The sequence below is a fragment of the Sander vitreus genome, chromosome 7 (assembly GCF_031162955.1).
Source record: "Sander vitreus isolate 19-12246 chromosome 7, sanVit1, whole genome shotgun sequence".
Classification (NCBI taxonomy): Eukaryota; Metazoa; Chordata; class Actinopteri; order Perciformes; family Percidae; genus Sander; species Sander vitreus.
In genome coordinates this window covers 15,064,292-15,086,167 of record NC_135861.1, presented here as the reverse complement: position 1 = coordinate 15,086,167, position 21,876 = coordinate 15,064,292, and the positions used below count along the sequence as shown (strand labels likewise).

At 39.7% G+C, this 21,876-nt stretch overlaps 3 protein-coding genes across 5 annotated transcripts; 1 reads left to right on the top strand and 2 right to left on the bottom strand.

The window, feature by feature from the left end:
- Positions 1 to 3: 3 nt before the first annotated feature.
- On the top strand, positions 4 to 6,753 carry LOC144520803 (glutathione S-transferase Mu 4-like). Of its 2 annotated transcripts, XM_078254844.1 has the most exons (8): positions 4 to 131; positions 3,269 to 3,344; positions 3,462 to 3,526; positions 3,618 to 3,699; positions 4,360 to 4,457; positions 4,542 to 4,637; positions 6,005 to 6,115; positions 6,322 to 6,753. In XM_078254844.1, the coding sequence occupies exons 1-8, from the start codon at positions 96 to 98 to the stop codon at positions 6,418 to 6,420; spliced, it is 663 nt and encodes a 220-aa protein (XP_078110970.1). In that variant the 5' UTR covers positions 4 to 95; the 3' UTR covers positions 6,421 to 6,753. The 2 variants fall into 2 exon arrangements, with proteins under 2 accessions (XP_078110970.1, XP_078110972.1); XM_078254846.1 differs by lacking the exon at positions 4,360 to 4,457 and having other exon boundaries at positions 4,516 to 4,637.
- eps8l3b (EPS8 signaling adaptor L3b) lies at positions 6,008 to 16,348 on the bottom strand. Its single transcript, XM_078254841.1, has 18 exons — positions 16,248 to 16,348; positions 15,482 to 15,608; positions 15,173 to 15,288; positions 15,010 to 15,074; positions 14,762 to 14,920; positions 14,133 to 14,282; positions 13,859 to 13,944; positions 13,620 to 13,753; positions 13,295 to 13,413; positions 13,068 to 13,206; positions 11,695 to 11,777; positions 11,487 to 11,561; positions 10,779 to 10,924; positions 9,188 to 9,422; positions 7,994 to 8,110; positions 7,826 to 7,914; positions 7,573 to 7,705; positions 6,008 to 7,058 (listed from the first exon to the last, which is right to left on the bottom strand). The coding sequence occupies exons 2-18, from the start codon at positions 15,517 to 15,519 to the stop codon at positions 7,017 to 7,019; spliced, it is 1,926 nt and encodes a 641-aa protein (XP_078110967.1). The 5' UTR covers positions 15,520 to 15,608; positions 16,248 to 16,348; the 3' UTR covers positions 6,008 to 7,016.
- Positions 16,349 to 16,861: 513 nt separating this feature from the next.
- Positions 16,862 to 21,858, bottom strand: atp5pb (ATP synthase peripheral stalk-membrane subunit b). 2 transcript variants are annotated; one of them, XM_078254834.1, is made up of 8 exons: positions 21,759 to 21,858; positions 21,148 to 21,285; positions 20,291 to 20,327; positions 20,023 to 20,168; positions 19,484 to 19,647; positions 19,172 to 19,297; positions 18,354 to 18,533; positions 16,862 to 17,123 (listed from the first exon to the last, which is right to left on the bottom strand). In XM_078254834.1, exons 1-8 carry the CDS (start codon positions 21,841 to 21,843, stop codon positions 17,046 to 17,048), a joined length of 954 nt encoding a protein of 317 aa, XP_078110960.1. In that variant the 5' UTR covers positions 21,844 to 21,858; the 3' UTR covers positions 16,862 to 17,045. The 2 variants fall into 2 exon arrangements, with proteins under 2 accessions (XP_078110960.1, XP_078110961.1); XM_078254835.1 differs by lacking the exon at positions 21,759 to 21,858 and adding an exon at positions 21,563 to 21,623.
- Positions 21,859 to 21,876: the final 18 nt, after the last annotated feature.

The following is a 21,876-nucleotide window of genomic DNA, read 5'->3' as shown; positions in this document are numbered from 1 at the left end:
TACCTCACAGGCTGCAGAAAAAAACCACCTCACTATCTCAGACCAGCGCTGTTTAAAGGCAGCCAGCCACAGTTTTTCTCGGAAAGTGATCCAAAATGACCATGAAACTGGCTTACTGGGATATTCGTGGGGTGAGTTCAGCCGTCTTCCTTGTTAGTAAAGTAACGTTAGCTTCTGTTGTTTGCAGCGCTGTTGATGTTAATCTTAACGGCTGCCGCTGGAGAACATCCACCAGACCCCGGTTTAAAAAACACACCGCGTCCCTGACTTTCAAACTCTTCGTATCTAGCTAACTTACTTCCTAGTACTGACATTTAAATTGTACTAACGCTACATGACGTATAACAACTGTATGCATATCGCTCCGTGAAATGTTATGTAACTACGATACACCTGGGCCTGGCTCCGTGTGCACATCACATGCTGAAAATGTCGTCAACCTCACATTTGAATCAACTGTTGCTTACATTACTGTTGCTACTAACGTGAACGTTGCTAACGTTAGCTAACCTGTCCGATTTTAAATTAGCAGTAGCGTTAATTATCCGGCGCTCTCTCTGGATGAGCAATGTTATCAGTAAAATTAACGGGCTGTAACGTTAGTATATTTTTAAAAAGGACCAATAAACCAAAAAAAAAACGGTATTTCTAACAGAGAGCAGCTAAAATTGTCCAAACATCGGGCTGAACAAACAACTCCTACGGTCTCATATTCAGTGTTGGGAACGTTACTTTAAAAAGGTAATTGGTTATAGTTACTCACTACTTGTTCCAAAAAGTAACTGAGTTAGTAACTGAATTACTCTATAATAAAAGTAAATCGTTACCAGGGAAAGTAACTATTTGCGTTACTGTTAAAAAAAAAAAGTTGCTATATGTCAAAGAATTTGGATTTTTTTTTTTTTTTGAGCAGTTTTTTTGTTGTGAGGCAGAAAGATCTAGCTTTTGCTGCTTGGAGGACTTTGCTCCGAGCCCTTCTTTGCTAGTGGATGGTGAGGTATCATCTGTGGTGGAGGTATCGGTGTTTTTGGCCACTAGCTTTGTAGATGCGTGTGTCGTTGTGAGATGCTTCATTAAATTAGAGTTCCTTACAACGGATGTCGACAAAGTCTTCGCTCCTGGACGTAATGTACACATTACATGCACGTTCTTGCCTTTGACCACAATGAATTTGAAGTAGCGCTTATATCTCCACCTTGAAAATGCCAACTTTTCATCGGATTGCTCCTGACTCGCCATCTCTGCTGCTTCATCGAATCTCTGTTTAGCTGTTGTGTGGCGCGTGTGCTGGCATGTGTGTAAAAACACTGGCTCTGATTAGCTACCATGAAACATGACTCTGCCTTAGCCAATCATAATCGCTTACCTCGTTATTAACCCACCTCCTCACTAGCTGTGAGCCAGGGGTGCGTTCGGATTACAGTTTATTCAATCAATGCATAGTAACGCACCGCATTTAACGTCCAGTAACGTTAACGGCGTTGTAACGACGGGAAAAGTAATTAGATTACCCCGTTACTGAAAAAATAACGTCGTTACCTAACGCCGTTCTTTTAAACGGCGTTATTCCAAACACTGCTCATATTTTAATTTATTTTATTAATTTTCGATTAATCGGCCTTAATATGACATTAATTTTACGTGACCAAAACTAAGCAATCAGTTAGTTTTGGTCAACAGCCTTGCCTTCTTTTTCTTTCTTTTTTGCAGGTGCTGTACACCTTGTAGAGTTGTCAGACTTAAAAACCTCAGTGGTTAAAAAGATATTAAACCGCAAAACTTCACATTTGAGAATCTGCAGCAAATGTTTTGTATTTTAACCTGATAAATCACTTATATTTGTGATTGTTGACACAAATACTTTATTGATCCCTTTGTGAAATTGTTCAGTTACAGTTGCTCCCAGTCATATTTAAGGCTTAAATAAGAGTACAAAAAAAATTTGAGTTGAGGATTAAACAAGTTAACAGCCCCAGCTTACATCCAGGACATGGTCAAACCTATACCCCAACCTGCCCACTCCACTCTGCATCAGCCAACCTGCTTGCTGCCCCCTCACAGCGAGGGACAACTAATCACTCAACGAAATCCCGACTGTTTGCTGTCCTGGCTACTAAAAGGTGGATTGACATCAGGAAGGCCGAAAGCCTACGCATCTTCCGACGAAGGCTAAAAACACATCTCTTCCGACTGATTAAAATTTTTGTGATTTTATAAAAAATAAAATAAAAAAAAAGACATGTAATAGAGCTCAACAGTCCCGCCCCTCCTCTGAAAGACCTTGGGTTCCGGAAGTAAATTTCCCATTCATTTCTCCCATTGACGTCTGGAAGAATCCGTATATAAAGAGTTTTAGACCACGCCTTAGGCTAACCAGATGGTACGTGACTCATAAGCATACAACGTATCATTTCCAGTAAAAAAACGAACAGAAAATCCCCAAAAAGTAAAAGGTACAAGACTTTGTACATATCGTCATCTCAGAGCGAAGGAACTACTCATCCCATGAACCACCGCGCACCACTGAAGAAAGGAAGCTAACGTTAGTTTAGCTAACAGCTAATTCGGCTAACCGCTAGCTGAGACAGCATGTAATAACTTTAAAAGACCCTCAAAATAAAACCTGAAAATAACCGTTAACATATATAACGGCTGTTACGTCAGCTGTAGACGGCTTTACCAAGTGTTAAGTTTTAGTTAACGTTATTTTAGACTGAATCAAGCTGTCAGCTAGCGGTTAGCCTAATTAGCTGTTAACTAAACTAACGTTAGCTTCCTGGCAGAGGCCAACGTCAGAAGCGTGGAACAGATCGTGATTTGTGCAGTGTCATAAATCCTTGTGACGGATCGTGCAGGCAGCAGAGATCGGGTACTGACACCCCCCCTCCTCACCAGCATGAGTTCCACCAATATGAGGCATCACTGTGGGATTATGGGATTGTTCAGGATTGTGGGTAATGAAGTACTTGCGAATTGCGAATAAAAGACATTTATCTCAAAACAAGGGTAGTGCCCCATGATTTGTGGTGTCTATATGAGCATATACAATCGCTGAGTCATGTCGGCATGCTGGTTTTAAGTCTACCATCGACGGTTACAATTTTATGGCTTATACTCCAATTTGTCAATAGAGAAATTGCATTGTATTTTTACTTCCGGAACCCGCTGTGGGCGGGACTGTTGAGCTCTATGTAATGTAATGTAAAGACTTGTATCCATTGTAGCCCTTAAACAATTAACATGCTCTGATTTTTGGACACTTGTCCAGCTTGCCCAGCCTGCTCGCCTGCTGCTGGAGTACACCGGCACCAAGTATGAGGACAAGTTTTACATCTGTGGTGAAGGTAACTCACCAATTCAACTGACAGATACACAGCTGTCATATTTTTAACCAAAGAAGTGGCCTAAGTGTCCATACAACATACCTACTTATTCATCTAACCCACATTTCTCTCGCACAGCTCCTGACTATGATAAGAGCTGCTGGTTTGATGAAAAACCAACACTTGGAATGGACTTCCCCAATGTAAGGGAGTTTAACTTGTGAGTATTAATTGAAGTGTAAAGCTGGTTTAAAACGTCAACTAATAATGGTATCATGTGACATCTCACCATAGCTGCCCTACTTGGAGGATGGAGACAGGAAGATAGTGCAGAGCAATGCTATCATGAGATACATTGCTCGTAAGCACAACTTGTGTAAGTATTGTTTATTCCACATATAAATAATTTGTTCAAAAGAGTTTCAGTTTAATGTAATTTTTTATTCATACATTGTGAATGTTTCAAAATAAAATATTTTGAATACTTATGGTCTCTTAAAAGAAGGAACCGCACAATTATACACAGGTTTCAGGTGCAGTAATAATAATAAATTGAATTTATATAGCACTTTTCACGAACTCAAAGTCGCTTTACAGAGTATAGATAATAAAGACAAACAAAACAAAACAAGATTCAGGCACAGATGAAAAGGGGAGGGGCATGGGGCTAGGGATAGGCAGTGGTGAAGAGATGTGTAGTTGTGAGGCGACTATGCGTTACAGGGTTTTAGACAGAAAGGGGAGGTTGGATATTGGGCGGTAGTTGTTGAGGGAGGAGGGATCCAGACCAGGTTTTTTAAGGATTGGGGTGACAGTGGCAGTTTTGAAGGCAGAGGGGATAGTTCCAAGGGACAATGAGTTGCAGAGATCCAGAGTAGAAGTAGGGAGGGTGTTGGTCCGAGGCTTGATGAGGTTGTTCATTGTGGAGAAGAGGGTTCTGGGGTTTTGACGGGTTGGTGAGGATGGTGGAGAGGTAAGTATCTGTCTCTAGTGTCTTTAGTCCCTGAGTGTCTAACTAAATCTGACCTAATCCCAGGCGGAGAGACAGAGGATGAGAAGGTCCGTGTGGACCTCTTGGAGAACCAGGCGATGGACTTCAGAAACGGCTTTGTGAGGCTGTGCTACACTGACTTTGTGAGTACTACATTAAAAGTTGAATAACATTGAATGTGTCATGTTACGCCTTCAATAGGGCCAACATCACCTCTCTTAAATCAGGACAAGATGAAGCCAGGGTACCTTCAGATGCTGCCAGACGTACTGAAGCAGTTCTCAGATTTCTTGGGAGACAGGAAGTGGTTCGCTGGTGACAAGGTATGTCAGCCCTTAAACATGGGAGTCTTCATATGTTGAGCACAGTCATTTTTAAATTTGCATTAATCAGTTGTTTTTTTACACCACAACCAGTGTTGGGGAGTAACTAGTTACACATAACGGCGTTACGTAATTTTATTACAAAATAAAGGGAACTGTTACTGGGAAAAAATTTCATTAAATTACAGTTACCTATAGTCATGTTTCCATCTAATTGTCAAGCAAATTTTAAGCAAACTTTTAAAATGTAGCAAAAAAGAGAATGCGTTTTAGAAGTGTTTTAAAACTAGACTACGCGAAGCGTAGTTTCGTCACAAGTTGACAAGTTGCAAACCGGCTTTAAACCAGTTTAGAAGCTAAATTCTTTGGCTAAATGGAGAGAGGGAGCATTGTGCAAGTTGGCCAGCTGTGCAGAATACAGGGTTGTGGCAGAGACATTTGGTGTCAGCGAGACAACCGTTCACCACTGTGTATATGCGGTGTGCAGGGCCAAACAATTCAAGCTGTTGAAACAATTCGTCAATTTTCCCGACGTGGCTGAGGCACAGACAATAGCGCAGCGCAACTCCACTATGCACCTAGTGCCACAAGTGTATGGCGCACTGGATGGGACCCATATCCTTCCCCCATCTCATATTAAAGAGGTGCTGAAGTCTGACATTGTGGTGGCTGTTCTTCAGAATTAAATTATAATAATCTGAATTCATGTAATGAAGGATTTTAAACTGAGTTTGGCAGTAGTCAGTGTTGAGTACTGCTGTAAGGTTAACACTGCCAGGTTTAAACTTTTGAAAATGGTTAACAGTAGAATACATTAATTAGAAATTTAGAAAAGTAATTAAATGTAATAAGGTAAATGACTTGGATAAGTAAAGTAATTGTTACCCTATTTAAAATTGAATAGTGTAGTAAATGTTCAAAGTAACCTTCCCAACACTGGCCACAACAGGCGGAAAATCATGTTTTACATTGACATCAGGGCATATGAAGTAGCATTCACATTTGGAGTTGTTTTGATAAATCTAAGTGTGTCTTGAGCTGCTAGATGGTCACTAACATTGTCTGCCATTTGGTGCTGCGCAGGTAGTGTACAATAGATTTATTAGAGCGCTTTTGCTGAAAACAGCTACCTGCTGTTGGAAACACTGTTTATTTGAGCTGATGAGGTGAGACGAAACCAAGCACTAAATTTGTGAGTAGAAAAACCAATGTAATGTGAAATGGGTCGCTAATAGTGACAAACACTCAAGTCATTTGACTGACTGACTGGTCTAAAAACAACTGTTGATTAGTGCTACTTTTGAAGGTTAGTTTGGGCTATTTTTTGCTTTCAGCATGTTTTTTTATATAACGTTTCTTTACAACAGATCACTTTTGTCGACTTCATCATGTACGAGCTGTTGGATCAACACAGGATGTTTCATCCTACGTGCCTGGATGACTTCAAGAACCTCAAAGATCTTTTAGACCGTTTCGAGGTGAGAACAACTGTTGTCAGATACAAACAGCACATCTTACACATACTACTGAAAGTTGCAGTCAAGAAATAAAACGTCCTGCACTTTAGCACCTTTTGTCTTCCTCTGTGTTGTTGTGATAGTGTGTGTGATGTCTATAGGTAAATGTGGAGTTGCTCCTGTGCTGGTCTTGCAAAGTAATTTTTTAATGGTTTGTTATATCATAGGCTCTGGAGAAGATTGCTGCCTACATGAAGTCAGACAGATTCATGAAGACTCCTGTCAACAACAAGATGGCCAAGTGGGGAAACAAGAAAGAGAAATAATGCAAAGAACAAAAGTTCCCAAGTGCCACTGACTCAACAACTTGTAAATTCAGGACTAGAGATAAGATTGATTTAGTATTTCTTTTTATAAGTGATTTACTAACTAGTTCTGTAGATTTCATGCCCTTTAATCACGTTCTACAGTTACCCAAATATGTATGTGCCAGTTCTAAAATCATTTGCAGTTCAGTCAGAATTATGTAAAAAAAGATCCAGGTTTGGATTGATATTATAAGCAGAATTTAACTTTTAATTTGAATTAAAGCACTTAATTTACGTGTCACATTTTAAAACATTTTTGGGACAAATTAAAGTAAATATTGTACTGACTTATTTTCTTTGAGTTTGTGAATCAATTTCAACATCACTTTCGCACAAAGTACATTATAAGTGAAATAAATTAAGTAAAAATTAACACAATTATTGCTGCTGGTGATACATTACACAAAATGTCAAGTTTCATTCAGTAAAAGTGCTTTCCCTTAAACAACAAATGCTGAAAGCAACAAATGTATGACAAGAGGATGAATTAGACAATAATTCCAGATGATCTGTAGATGAAGTCAGGAGAAAACAAACCAAAGTGAAGCAGGACATTAGTAGCGGCCGTTGTACAGGCCCGATGGTTCACTGGCGAGCTGTAGGGAACAGGATCAAACATTACTAATGCGCTGCAGTTGGCTGTTGGGCAGAAACATGTTCCACGCCAACATGCGCTCTTGGAGGTAAACAGTCCTCGAGGGGGTGACATACATAGAGCTTATCAGAGCGTTTCCATGACCACAGTGGTAAACAAACTGCTGTGCTTACTGCACAGAAGGAAGAAAAAAAAACAAAAAACGGACGATTGAATGTGTGTCTCAATGTGTCCTAAATATGCTGATGCATACAGACCTGTTCAGCTAGGGCTTCGTCAAACTGGTCAGCCGTGGTTATTTCGAGCAGAAGTGAACCCAAACAGAAGGGGTCAGCTTTCTCGTTTCATGCTATAGCGCACATAGCAGCAATTCTCAGACTGCATTACAATTTTCAAGTGACACATTCCAGAACGCAACGCCGCATGAAATCGATATTGCGTAGTTTAAAGCGTTTATGTACTTGGTGGACCCTGTTTCTGCCCTTAGTGTGTGCATATCACATGGCATTACTTACCGCAATGGCTGATTTAATGGCCTGAAGCTGGAAGAAGACCTTGCCTCCTTCCTCAGGACACACAGTCCTAATCTCATCCTTGGTCATCCCCAGAAGCAGTTTACCATTCAGCACCCCGAGGCTGGTTACAGTGCTGTACACGACAAGTCATGAAACACACAATATCTGACTTCATCATGCAATACAAGTCTTATTTAGAGTACAAGCGTCGTACAGAATAGCTCCCAGTCCCTCTGTACATTATTTCACTCACATTTTGGAGAAACGTTTGTACTCCAGCCAGGCTTTGACCTCAGCAGGTGAGGAGGACATGTCCAGAGTCACAGGACCACGAGTGTCCCACTGTGAGGGAGCATGAAGAGAATAAAATATCTCATGTGAAATGTTAAGTGGTTATTCAGCGGAGCTACGTGTAGCTTACCAGTAGAGCTTCCATGGGCCCGTCGCTCTCCATCTGCTCCAGAACATTCTGAGGAACGTTGCCTTCCTCATTGCGAGCGTTACGAACAAGCCACCATTGCTTGGATTTCTGAACCACCTGTAAAAAGCCCAAAGAACAAGCACCTGAATGTTGATAATGGCAGGAATGATTGCCATTATCAAGTCCGTTGGAAGCATTAAACAAACAGCACGTTTCTACTGCTAGATTTGTTTTATTTTAATTTGCCAGCCTGTCACTGAATTGCAACTGTTATCAACTGGAAACTTAAATTATAGACAAGTAATTGCACTGTCAGTGGTTAGTTTTATAGTTATAATGTCAGGAAATTATTTATTTATTTTATTTTTATTTGTACATCCAGTGTAGAATACAGTATGGAACACATTGGCTAGACTGGCTGGAAAGATATGAAGCTGTTTGTGGTGGGTAACTAATATATTTCCTGTCCAGTGAAAACAAAAAAATGAATTTGAATTTGTTTGATAAACTGAAGGATGTGTTCCTTTATTGGTTGAGAAGATTATCCTATTTCTTAAGATAAATAAACAATTTAACAACCCCCCCTGGCTCAGCTGGAAATCATCACAAAGCTGAAAATGGCTATTTTTCAGGTCAGCAATGCTACAAACATATGATAATCTTATAGAATATGATGCAGTGCTGTAGATTAAACTACCCAACAGTATATAAACAAGTTAAAATTAGCACCACCTTAAACATCTACAGATACACATTAATGCAGAAATAATATTAATCCAGAAACATTATATAATAGTTATTGTACTCTTCATACTTTAAGTACATTTTGCTAAGAAAACTTGCATACTTTTACTTACAGTTTATGAATGTGGGACTTTTACTTGTAGTGGAGTATTTGCACAGTGTGGTAGTAGTACTTGTAGTTAAGTAACATAAATTATGAATGCTGCTTCCAACACTGGTGACTACATCTGTTGTCCATTTTTCTTTCTTTTGGAGCCGAAAAAATATTTAGCATTTTTGTAATTTGTTAATTAAAGTTTACGCTGCCCAAGAAAAAGCAAACCAGGGATTTGAACAACAGTCAAATGGACTTTTGGACAATGGTTTTGTAACTATCCCATGACACATATGCTGTCAGTTTTGTCAGTCAAAAACCATATCCAACTCCACTGACCATGTTTTTCATCTCACCTGAACAACATCTCCCTTCATAATGCTTAGCTCTCGGTTGTTCCTGGCCACGAAGTTGTAAATGACCCGCATGTACAGGGATGGCTTATGGGGGCTGGGTGGTAAATGCTCGCTCCTCCTCATTGGACCGCTCCGATTAAGGAGTGGGGAAGGCGTGTGTGAGGGGGCAGGCGGCTGCCAGCCATCGTAGAAGTCAGGGATGTAAAGTGGGACATCGTCGTCCGGCCATCTGGACCTATGAGGTGACAGGAGGGCAGGAAACTTAAGCCAAGTTAAAAACAAAAAGGGAGTATCTAATACTGAAGCGTAGAACAATTCCAAATTTTGCTGTACAATTAACTGTCTCAGAAAAAATTGAGATTAACAGTATAATTGTGTCTTTCAGTCAAATTGAAAAATATTTATTTATTTACCTTTTTTAAACAAATTAAAGATTTGAATGAATTCCAGGATATATCTTTTGGTTATATCACTGTTATGTGACCCAGATAATGTCATAACACAGGCCCACTGCCTATGAATTAAACAACACCTCTTTATTATCATAAAACTACTTTCTAAATGTATCCCCGCCCTTGTCATTTTTGTTGCTATGAACATGTATAGGATCAAGTGCCAACAACCATTGACAACAACTGAAATAATAAAACTATAGTCCGACCAATTGACACTTATATAATTACAATTTGGCATACGTAAACAAAATCGACGATTACCAGTCATACGCCTTCAGACCTTAGCTAATGTTATTCTATTGTCATTGCGGTTAAACAAAGACATCATAATTATATAAACAAATTGACAATTAAGACAATTATGTAATAACTGTTTCAGGCCCACTGAAGTGACATCTTAACTTGATTTCACGAACATTGTTTCTACAGTAATGAGCTTTTTCAGACACAGTAAGAAGGCAGGTCCTGGCATGTCAGTAGGAGTTATAAATGTTTTATTTACAAAATGTTTTCGTACCACATTCTAATGAGGCCCCCTTCATGAAGAGTTTGTAAAATAAAATTAAAGTAATAGTTCGACATTTTAGGGAATCTGCTTATTTGCTTTCTTGCAGCGAGTCGACACCACGTAAATATGAAGCTTGAGCCAGCAGATTGTTAGCTTAGCATAAAGACTGGAAACGGAGAAACAGCTGGGTTGCACAAAGGTGAAAAAAAATTACATTTATGTGTTTATCCTCTATAATGCCGCTATTAAAAGTAAGTGTGGAAAGTTAAACACTAGTTGGTCTAATTAATGGTTCATAACTGATCAATAAAGCATTAGTAAACTAATAAATAAAATGATGTCATCCAATGTATTTCCTTGTCCATTGCCAAAATTAACTACTCAAGCAGAAAGTACAATCTTAAACTGAAATTAGCAGTAGTTTAAAATTAAAACACTCCTGTCTATCATGTTTTCCAAAGAACATGAATGCAGCATTAACTCTGACCTATATTTACATATCAGCAAAAGCACACACTACGCCCCAGGTTAAGGCAAGTCTGGGCACTTAAAGGTGCACTTACAATCAGAGAGCTATATATGAGAAGGTGACAAGCTTAGTGTGTGAGGGTTATAAAGGCCGTCCTACCTGGGGAAGTTCCAGCAGTCTCCCAGAGACCTCCACAGCTGGTCTTCCTCCGGGTTGACCACCTGACGGAGCAGCTGCAGGGCCGCCTCTGTCAGCAGGGGGGAGAGCACAGTGGGAGGTAGGTCTGCAGGATACTGAGGCAGTATCTGTGGAAAAAATGAAGGAAGTAGAGATGTTGGTATCGCCTCCGATACTGCCTAAAACGCTGGTATCGGGAAGTACTGGAGTTTATGCACTGATCCGATACCACGTAATAAAGCCCTAAAGAAAATCTACGTTAAAGTAGTTTATTTATGTTCTTTTTCCGTTATCACTGACTGTCAAACTGGATAATAAAAGAAAGTTCTGTGGCATTCATTGCCTGTGTTTGTTCATGTTTCACAAAGAGTTTAACCTGAGCCAGACCAACAACAAAGCTAGAAATCATATAACATCCATACAGGGATAGTAGAATACAGTTGTTAAAACATAATAAAATATGACACACTGGTATCGGATCAGTACTCGGTATCAGCCGATACACAATTTCAGGTATCAGAATCGGTATCGGGAAGCAAAAAATGGTATCGGACCATCTCTAGAAGGAAGTATCAACTTTTAAGGTCAAGAAAAATATGAACACAGTGGAGTGACAATCGCTGTAAATAATTGGTGCCTTGAAAGTAGATTCACCCAGGCAAAAAAAAAAAAAAGTTTAAAAGAGCTCACCATGCCTAAACTAGTGAAGAAGATGTGGACAAAGTCAGCAGCTGTGGGGCTGGTTAGTGCCCCTTCCAGCTGGCCCTGTAATACAAAGAGCTTTTCAGTCAGACTGCAGCCAGCGCACATTTCAGTCATCACATTAGAGCGTTCACCCAAAATCTTTCCAAACCACTCTGGTCAATTTATAATCTGCGGAGACATTTAAAGTATTTACCAGCAGATTGAATCCATACTTGATTTTTTGAAGACAGGAGATATATTCCTCCCAGGGTGGCAGACTGACAGCTGCTGCTGGTGCTGCAGGAGAAAAAAAGAAACGTATCAGACGTGCTATCAGCATGTCAGCACCTATAAGGAGGTCATTTATAATCATTAATAAACATTAACAATAATCATGTTCCTCTGCCTCCTCTCAGTGATCTTTATGGCATTTGCAAGTTTCCACCGCGTTCAAAGATAAACAACCAATCATTTGTTACTGCATTGCCTATTTCTTGCCTCAAATGTTTTAAGAAACATATTTTAGTGAACTGTTTAGCTGTACAATGAGAACATTTGTGACCAAGTCGAGCCAAAAGCAAGCTTTGCCCACCAGACGGGCAAACTTTCTCATTTTACAGCTATTAGATAATAACAAAGTCAGCCTATTACCACCTTAAGAATATATCAAGGGTTAAAGGACTTATGTCTCAGCAGGATTTGGAAAAACTTGTCCACGCTTTTATCTTCAGTAGACTTGACTACTGTAACGGTGTCTTTACAGGTCTCCCTAAAAACTCAGACAGCTGCAGCTGATTCAGAATGCTGCTGATCGAGTCCTCACTAAGACCTAGAAAGTGGATCACATCACTCCAGTTCTGAAGTCTTTGCACTGGCTTCCTGTACCTCAAAGAATAGATTTCAAAATACTTCTGGTGGTTTATAAATCCCTAAATGGTTTAGGGCCAAAATATATTTCTGATCTGCTACTACACTATGAACCAACCAGACCTCTCAGGTCGTCTGGGACAGGTCTGCTCTCTGTCCCCAGAGTCAGAACTAAACAGGGGGAAGCAGTGTTCAGTTTTTATGCGCCGCATATCTGGAACAAACTCCCAGAAAACTGCAGGACCGCCGTAACTCTCAGTTCTTTTAAATCAAGGCTGAAGACCTTTCTTTTTGATGTTGCCTTTTTTTAATTGCTTATACTGCACTGTGTATTTTATTCTCGTATTTCATCTGTTTTAAAAAATGGTATTCGTTATTTGCTTTTTGATGTCTGATTGATGTAAAGCACTTTGAATTGCCTTGTCGCTGAAATGTGCTATATAAATAAATTTGCCTTGCCTATTAATATATGTTTCTGAAAACATTTGAGGCGACAAATAGGCCCACTGGGTTAGAGACTCCTCGACTACAATTGGTTGTTTTCCTTATGCCATTAGGAGCACCAGGAGGAGGCAATAGGAAAGTGATGATTTTCAGAGATGAACTGATTCATGTAGTAGTTTGAGCAAATATGACAAAAAGTTATTTTTAATTATAGTTATAAACTGTAGCTTTAATTAGATGTGCCCTTGGAAAGATAAACTGGAAAAAGGATATTACCATTTTTCTTTGATTTCTTCTTCCCCAACGCATGTTTTTTCTTGCTCTTGTCTTTTTGTGGTAGAGAAGACTCATTTGCTGCAGCAGACACTTTGGCCATGAAGATCTCCAAATCATTTATAACGTGGTTTAAAATGTCCTGTGAAAAGGAGCACATGCATCAAACTGATATAATCCACTACCTATGACTTATAATTTGTGGAAACGGTTCAATTGGCAGTACTGACTGTGTTCCTCTTCATGTTCATTTGCTCAGCGACCTCTGTGCTACTCTGTAATTCATGAAGATCAGGATGGTGCATCGTTGCCTCTTGTGGGGGGAAGAAGGGTGGAGATGGTATATTTTCTACAAAGAACAAAAATTCATTGTTTGGAGACAAATATCAATGTTGACACAGTACAAAACGTACTGGATAGTTTATTGCTGAACCCATTTTATTTGCACAGAACACATCCATAAACTTTTGAGATATTTGAGGAACTTAAAGGAGTTTCTCCTCCATGATGAAAGATTTTTTTCATATGCTTTCAGTGGATGCGATCAAGTCGTACCTGGTTCTCTGCTCCTCCACTGTGGGTGCGGGTGGTCCGGTGGTGGTGGGGTCCTCTGTTGCTGCACAGGACGAGGCCCAGCCTGCCAGAAACTTCCTGGAACATTTTGCCCGATGATGTTCTCAAGATTACTCCTGACATCCACAACAGACAGTTAATGCATTTTACGGTTCAATTTATTTTCAATTAATGTGATTTTATCTCCCTTTAGACTGTATTCATGTGATGTGACATTGTACCTGATGTCAGACTGGTCTCTGCGTGGCTCCACAACATCACGTCCTTTTTGTGCTGCCTTATCCAGATCACTCTTGACGACTTGTGCCTGGTAAAACAGACCTGCTTTAAATCAAACTCCTATGTGACACCAGCAAAAAATGCTTGTTATGAAATAATGGTTTCAGAGATTTTACAATTGAGAATGACTATCAGATCCTCCCTTCTCTGGAAGCTTTCAGGAGATCAAAGATACAAGGAAGAGGTCACTGAGGGTTCTGGTGAAATGTGACTCACCCCAGTTTCCTCACACTGGAACATGAACACCTGAGGGATGCGTTTATTGCATTGCTGCACAGTTACTGTCAGCAGAGAGTTGTAGGCACAGCTATCCAGCACAGCTTTGGTTTGCAGGATGCAGCTCAAAGGCAGCGACTCCAGCTCTGCCTGCAGAATCAAGATTGAACAGAACAAGCGCAATGACGACAGGTTTATGAAATACAGCTAATATTGAAAGTATTTACACTCAGACAAAAGTGGAGCTATGACCCTCTGAAAATGGTCACAATTCCTTTTTCTAGTTCCAGTTTTTATTTTGTAATAAATCTAAATGTCAGACACTGAATGCCACACGAGGCCAATGATGGAAATAAGTCCAGGGCTTTGTCGTTCTATCCCTGACAAAGTCTTATATGTTGTATTTTTACTCCGCCGGGGAGAGATCACAGGGCAGATGCACACATTATTTTTCACAGGGTGCGACCCGGGATGCTACAGACAGACACTTAACGTCTCATGTTAAATACAAACATAGCAGAACACTTTGAATGAGATGTTCAACAATTAAAGTGGAATGTTATGATGTCCACATACTTTTGGCCATGTGCCATACTTGTTTAAATTATCTGAATCGTGTAGCTAGTAACCTTGGTCTCGATATCACTGAGCAGTAGATATCCACCCTGAACCTCCATGATCATCTCCTGAGGCCACAGACTACTTTTGGCATCCAGCCTCTTGAGCTTGGCCAAGCAGTCGTCTATCGTCTTCACCTCCTGGCCGTCCAGCTCACAGGTGAACAAGTGCTGCAGAGTCAATGTGGAGAAGTCATGGATGAAGAGAGCTAAAGGTTGTACTACGTGTCCATGCTGGTGCAGATTTCAAAATCACTTACCTCCACTCTGACGTGAAAGTTGTCAGGATGTTTGCTCAGCGCCTCAGAGTACTCCTTTCTCTGCACTGATGTAAAGAAATTTGTATTTAAAAAAAAAAGGTGTGACATTTTGTTATCACAAAAACAAAATAATTCGATGAGGTTTGTTTATGTCTGGGCATACTGTATATTGATTTCCCACTGGGTCTGGACATGTTGTTTCTCTGCAGTGGAGCCCCCTTGAGGTCATCTTGTTGGAAAGCTCGCCTCTGCTGAGGGAGGTCCTCCTGTGAGAAACCCCTGAGGTATAATAAGCACAGTGATCGGAAGATAAACCCCCAGCTGCACTGTAACCATAACACAGCAGTGTTGTATCATGGAAGGACATGAGCTGGTGTTTATAGTGTTGGAAAGAATCTAATTGGTACTCAAACGCTTCAACAAATTAATTCCAGTGACTTGTTAACCTGAAAGTGAAATTAAACTTACTGACCTCGGGGAATACGAGAAAGGCCCGTTGTTTCCAAACATTCTCAAACTACGTCTGTCTTTTTTGGAAGTTTGTGTGTTGAAAAGTTAAAGCTTCAGATTGGCAAGAATTCCTTAAGAGCCACTCCAACCTGTAAGAAAAGAGGTTTCTCATGCTGGTAATCTGACACAGTACGAGTTGCAAAAATGAAACCAGGACAAATGGTTGCATAGACACACTCAAATGGATTTGTTAACCCAGTTGGAATATTTATCTTAAAAGTAAAACTAACTTCTCAAGGCCAAAATATCACGTTCTTCCTTTAACAAGTTAAAGGTTGAATTCACAAGCAATAAAATGAACCTTTTCTCAGTTCAGCACTCACAGCACACCACTACAGTCCCTCCTGGTTGTGCAGTTAGTGTTAGAAAACTTTAGATAGATTGTGATTACACTACCTTTTACTATTTACCAGTATCTTGTGATTGTCACATGGCTACAGTTGCTGCTATTCAGCAAAAGGTGCATAGCTTTGCTTTAATACTAACTAAAATGCAATCAGAAGCAAATATAAAGAACAAAGAATGCAAATTCAACCACCAAAAATCTAATAAAATGAACAGATTCAGTAATGATTAATCTGGAGAGTTCACCTCCTTCACCAGAACAAATTGTGGATCAATGAAGGGTATTTTGAAGCAGACACACATTTTACAAACACCTGCTGCTCCAATTCAGTAACAAAATGTAATCACAAGTACACATATTAGTTGAAATCCATGTCACATACCTCCTGGATTGAATGTAGGCTGCAAGTTGAGTTTCCTGTCAACAACCCACTTTCTGCAAGACAAACTTCTGAAGAGGACGTAACGCCACCGTTAGTCAACATTTATTCAACCTCCTTCACTAGAATCACCTCTAATCAAATCACCTTTACATAATGTATTCATTACCTGTTACTGCCAGCTCTGCTCTGGTGTCATCCTTCCCTTTTTTTTTTTCGCCCCCAATAGCAGAAAGCATCTGCTCCTCACACAAGACTACCGAGAAAATTTCCTGGATTTCCTGCTTGAAGGCACCAGGATCAAAGTGCAACGATCTGACGGGAGTGACGGATCAAGAGGGTTGGCCCGATTTGTCATTTGAGGTATGGTGAAAGGAAATGCATCTCTGGCTCGTTATGAGTCCAAAGGTTTTGAATGCTTCACAGTATCTCCTCCAGAGTGATCAAAGGTCTTAAGTGCTCCAGAAAATGTTTCTTTTTACAATTATCTAGCTCAAGTGTAATCTATTATGGCTATAAAAATGGTGGTGACGGTAATTATGTTCCACATTCACACCCAACGTCACTGACGTAATACATAAGCATATGCTTGAAGTGGAAAAACACAAACTAGCCAGTTGAAGTTGGATAAGAGAACCATTTATTTCACCATCAGCTGACGTGTAAATACTGTACACACCCATGACATATTGACAGACAATCTTTAAAGAAGAAATAGTTTATTCTGTAAATAAAAGTGAATGTCTCTTCTTGGGACCACGAGTTGGGGATTAGAGAAGTCTTCTCTGAAGACTTGACAGTTTAGGCTGTAGCTCTGGCCTGAGTGGCCTTGGCCAGAACCTTCAGGTCTGAGATGCACTTGGCGATGCTCTCTTTCTCCTAAAAAACAAACACACAGATATGAAGCTCTGAAGTGTCACTTGTTGATACATTATATATTTGTACAACACAGTAAGAACAGGGGATACAGTTCATTGAGAAATCCCTAATAACTTCACAATAAAGATAATTTTATCATTGTGATGATTCTTCTTTAAGAACCCTGTCACCTCATGGATTAAATATAGATTATTTAGTGTTTTCTGTAAGGTACCTCTACATATGTTTAGACAAAGTTGTTAATTATGTTCATCTAGAGCTGATATTTAACATTTGCTATACATCTATCATTTTCAATATCTATGTATTTTTAACATAGACATTTTTATAACTAACATCTCTATATATGATATGAAAGTGGCTCTTGTAATTTTATTTGAAGTAAATGTGATTGGCTGCAGCTCTTGTTTGTTTGATGTAGTAATTTGCTGAAGGCTTCTTGATTTTTCTCACCCTAAAAGGTGGAACATGATCTAACCACAATCCGATGTGTGACTAGGGTGTGGCTTATATAACGTTAACATCAGTGCATGTGTCTGACTTAGATTGTACAACGTCAACTGAATAAAAAGAGAAATGCATATGGAGCCAGAATGTGTCACCCTTTTCACTACTTTCAAGTCTACTTCCAGTGATCACCACCTCAATACAACCCTTGGTGTGCGTTACTTTTCTATGTTATTCTGATTTGTATCATTTTGTCAGAAAACTATTTTTTCTGTTTTGTCAGGCCAGTTTATCCTACGGGAGTTTACAAAAAAGTATTGAGGTTTGATATCCAGGCCTTAAAAGAACGAGGTGCCCGCACTCTGCTAATTCTCCCATACGTTTATTGTGCTGCAACGTTTCGACCCTGCTGGGGTCGTCACATTTTGCCTGAGGAAGACCCAGCAGGGTCGAAACGTTGCAGCACAATGGAAGAATTAGAAGAGTGCGGGCACCTCATTCTTTTAAGTTGTATCCAGCCCCTTTTGCCCTGCACCTCACCGGTGGGGATGTGCACACTACCACTACTGCTCTACTTGATATCCAGGCCTGACAATGAAATTGTCGAGCATGAAAACAACGTGGCAATTGTTTATTAAATTAAGCAGAGAATATAAAATTGCTAACTTAATTTCCCTAAAAACTAATGCAACAGTATACACTCCTTTCACATACGTTAACATCCAAACTAAGAAGCATCATCTAGCTTGAAGCTTCAGACAGTTTTGACACAAAAAGACTGACCTGCTGAGGAGTGATGCTGCCAACGACACTCTTCTCCACCCAGTTGACCATGTGCTCCTGCTCCATCCGGATGTGGAGATTCTGCAGGGCCACCTGGTAGTCCAAGCGCCTCTTCACCTCATTGGTCACCATGTGTAGCCTCTCTCTGTAGTTGGTCTCCAACAGCATGGCCACATTGTTCTGAGAGGAAAAGAGGAGTCCGTGCAGTCCTTGTTAACCACACTGTCAAAATATCTGGTCTACACTTGTGTTGCTAAAACTGTTGGCGTTTAATGCATCTTGTCTGAATTATACTGGTTTTATACATGTTAAAATCGCCATTATTGAAGGAAAGAAGAAAAACGTCAATATAACTGGCAATTCTAAACTTTTGAATGGTGGCTGTGGTAGTGGGCAGAATTTCATTATGAACTGTATATTTAAAAAAAAGACTGAAAATATATAATGAGAAGCAAATGTATCACTGCAATTCATTGAGACAGCTGGCTGGTGTGTCGCATCAGTGTTGAATGTAATGACCTTTATTTATTTATGACTCTTATTTTATTTATGGACTCTTATTTTTGAAGATATTCATTTATTTTTAGTATTGCAGCTCCACACATTCATAGTAGCCGTTTCAGGTTTCTTTGGCCAATCTGTGATGTTGTTGCAATTTCTACTTGTTGCCAGCAGAGGTCGATAAATGTCAGAGATCACATAAAGATGCTGGGCAGCTTCCAGCAATCAATATGGATTGTTATGTAAATATGAAGCACTACATTATGAACGATTAATATATTGGAAAATAAAAATGTCTACCAATCTATGCTGCTTACCCTCTTAGCGTCGAAGAGCATTGATCTTCCCTCTGCTCTCCACTGTTCCTTCTTCTCATCCTCAATAGCCTGAGCCAGGCTGGACATGGCGAGGTCCTTCACCTCCTGAGCCTTGGCCACTTTCTCCTGCAAACACACAGAGAGCAGGATCACAGGGGTGCTTGCAACGGTTGTGCACAAAAGAAAAGGACCAATGATCTTTGAACAGTTCTTTAACAACAAAAAACAGTTTAATCTGAAATCTTAAAGTATCCAATTATTAACCAAAAAAAGAAAAGATGAAAATGCAAATATGTATGGTTGCCAGCCCACCTCATTCAGTTTGTCAGCAAAAGCTGCAACACTTGGACCAAATTTCTTGACACCATAGATGATGACGGCACCGATGGAGGCGGCAGCAAAGGTCTCATGGTTGATGACATAGATTTCCTTGGAAAGCATGTAGAGGAGGAGGCCAGTGCCCAGCATGTAGGGTCCTAGTGAGGAAAAGAAAAATGTAGATTTTTCATTGTAAATGAAATAGTGTTCATGCAGCAGCTTATTTTTTTTTCATGACAATTTAAAATTCAGAGATACAAAGCATTGTAGCATTTAACACACCAAAAATAACCCATACATATATCCATATGCACAGTAGGAGTGCACACACGATGTGTTACTGTCAGATGTCAGATTTTATCAAATTAAATGTGGGACTAAGTATTCATATCTTGCACATACTATGACTTATTGAAAGATTTCAGTTGACTTGTTTAATTACCGATGGAATAATTGGTAGAATACTCAACTACTAAAATAATCGATAACTGCAGCCCTAAACCGAAAGTTGAATCTTGCTTCTGGCTACTGACCTGTGACTCCAGTTTTGGGGTACAGGAGCTGGAAAATCTCCTCTGGGAAGATGCCATGACGGACTTTGCCTCCCTTCTCTGGCAGAGGGGGCACTGGGGCCAGACTCTGGGACGATGTGTGCAGGGAGCGAGACGCCTGGACCAGACTGTGGGAGACAACATTATTAATAGCTTATATTTAGGATATAGGATTTATATTAGTTGTTGCTAAAAATGTATCATGTTAGTAACAAATACAGTAAATAAAACAATTTCTAAAGACGCATACCCAGCTCCAAGGGGACCGCTGCTTTTCAGGCCACTGGCTGCAAATAGAGGAGAATAGATGTAAATTCAGGGATGCAACTAGCTAATGCTTGTGTGTGTGAATGATTTCATTTATGTTTAATCTGTTGATTATAAACCTGTTTTAATTAAAAGCTTACCATTATAACCTTCATGAAGGTTGGATGTATTGCAGAGCTGATGTATTAGCTAAGTGGAACTAATAAATTAGCAACAAAGTGTTTATTATGACAAAAGTCAACAGAAACCCAGTTAATCGTTAGAGGATGAGGCCATTTTAATACCTGATGATAGCATAATATTAACTAATATAAATGCCTGGTAGCAACTAAGCTAGCTTCAAATTAACAACTTGGCAAAGCATTAAAATAAAAAATAAACACTTTTGGTTTTGAAACGTGAAGCCAGTGGACTTTATTCTTACTACAAACGTAAAGAGCACAAAACCGACCAACACTTGCTGTCAAAAGGTGACATTTACAGGAGTGTAGAGCTAACGCTAGCTAAAGTAGTTTGGTTTGCTACAGTAAGCTATCGTCCTCTAACTTAGCTGTAGTTATGTCTTCTAGAAAAACATGAAATGCAACACAGTCAATAGTGCCACCAAAAACTGTTGACATAAAATATATAAGCAATAGACTAGCTACAGTTTCAGAGCGTATACCTTGCTTGTAGCTATGCTAGCTACTTAAAGCTAGCATTAGCATGTCTCTCATTCAATGTGCGGCCTTCACTTTACCCTTCAGCTTCAAATTAACTTTTATTTCTCCTGCTTGACAGTTTGGTTATGCCAGAGCTGGGTGAGTTTTATTAATTAATAAAAGCAAAATGAATGCATACCTGACACAATAACGAGCCTGGACAACATGTTTGAAGGATGAAGTGTCGAGTTCTTGCTACACAGGGGCACCCTTGTTTCGGCCTCTTCGTGCCCTTCTGCAAAGAGCCACAAGGCTGGCGGAAACACGAGATATCCCCCTGAAACATCGCGAGAGTAGAATAGTTCTAGTTTTGGAAGTAACCGCTAGATGGCGCTTTACGACAATTTGTCACTGTCCTGACGTTGAATTGGGATTAATTGAGGTAATGAAGGAAGCCTACTAATGGAGAGATTTTGAGGTTAAACATGATGCTAAGATCCAGTTTTTTGGGTTAATTAATATTGGAAAAAACTCAAGACTTTAATCAAAACTTACACCAAGTAAAATATAGGCTAACATATGAAGTCAGTCAGTTTAATGCAAATAACACATACCGGTACACAGGCATAAACCACCAGCAAATGATGAAGCTGATGTCATTTACTGCTTCATCAGATCAGAGTATTTAACCCATTTTAATGAAAAATGAGACTGCTGTTATTAAAAAAAAATAAAAAAAAGAAGTAAATTTCCAAGAGGCAACCACACACACCGCACAGCTCTCTCCCATGTGGTGTGTTTTATCCCAACCTGTCTGGGTCTGTGTGTAATCTTGGGGCCCACCCGTGTATGGCATCAGTTTGATGCGAGTGGCTGGTGAGATAGAGGAACACATGACGCTGTGGTTCACTTCACTTCCTGTAAAAAT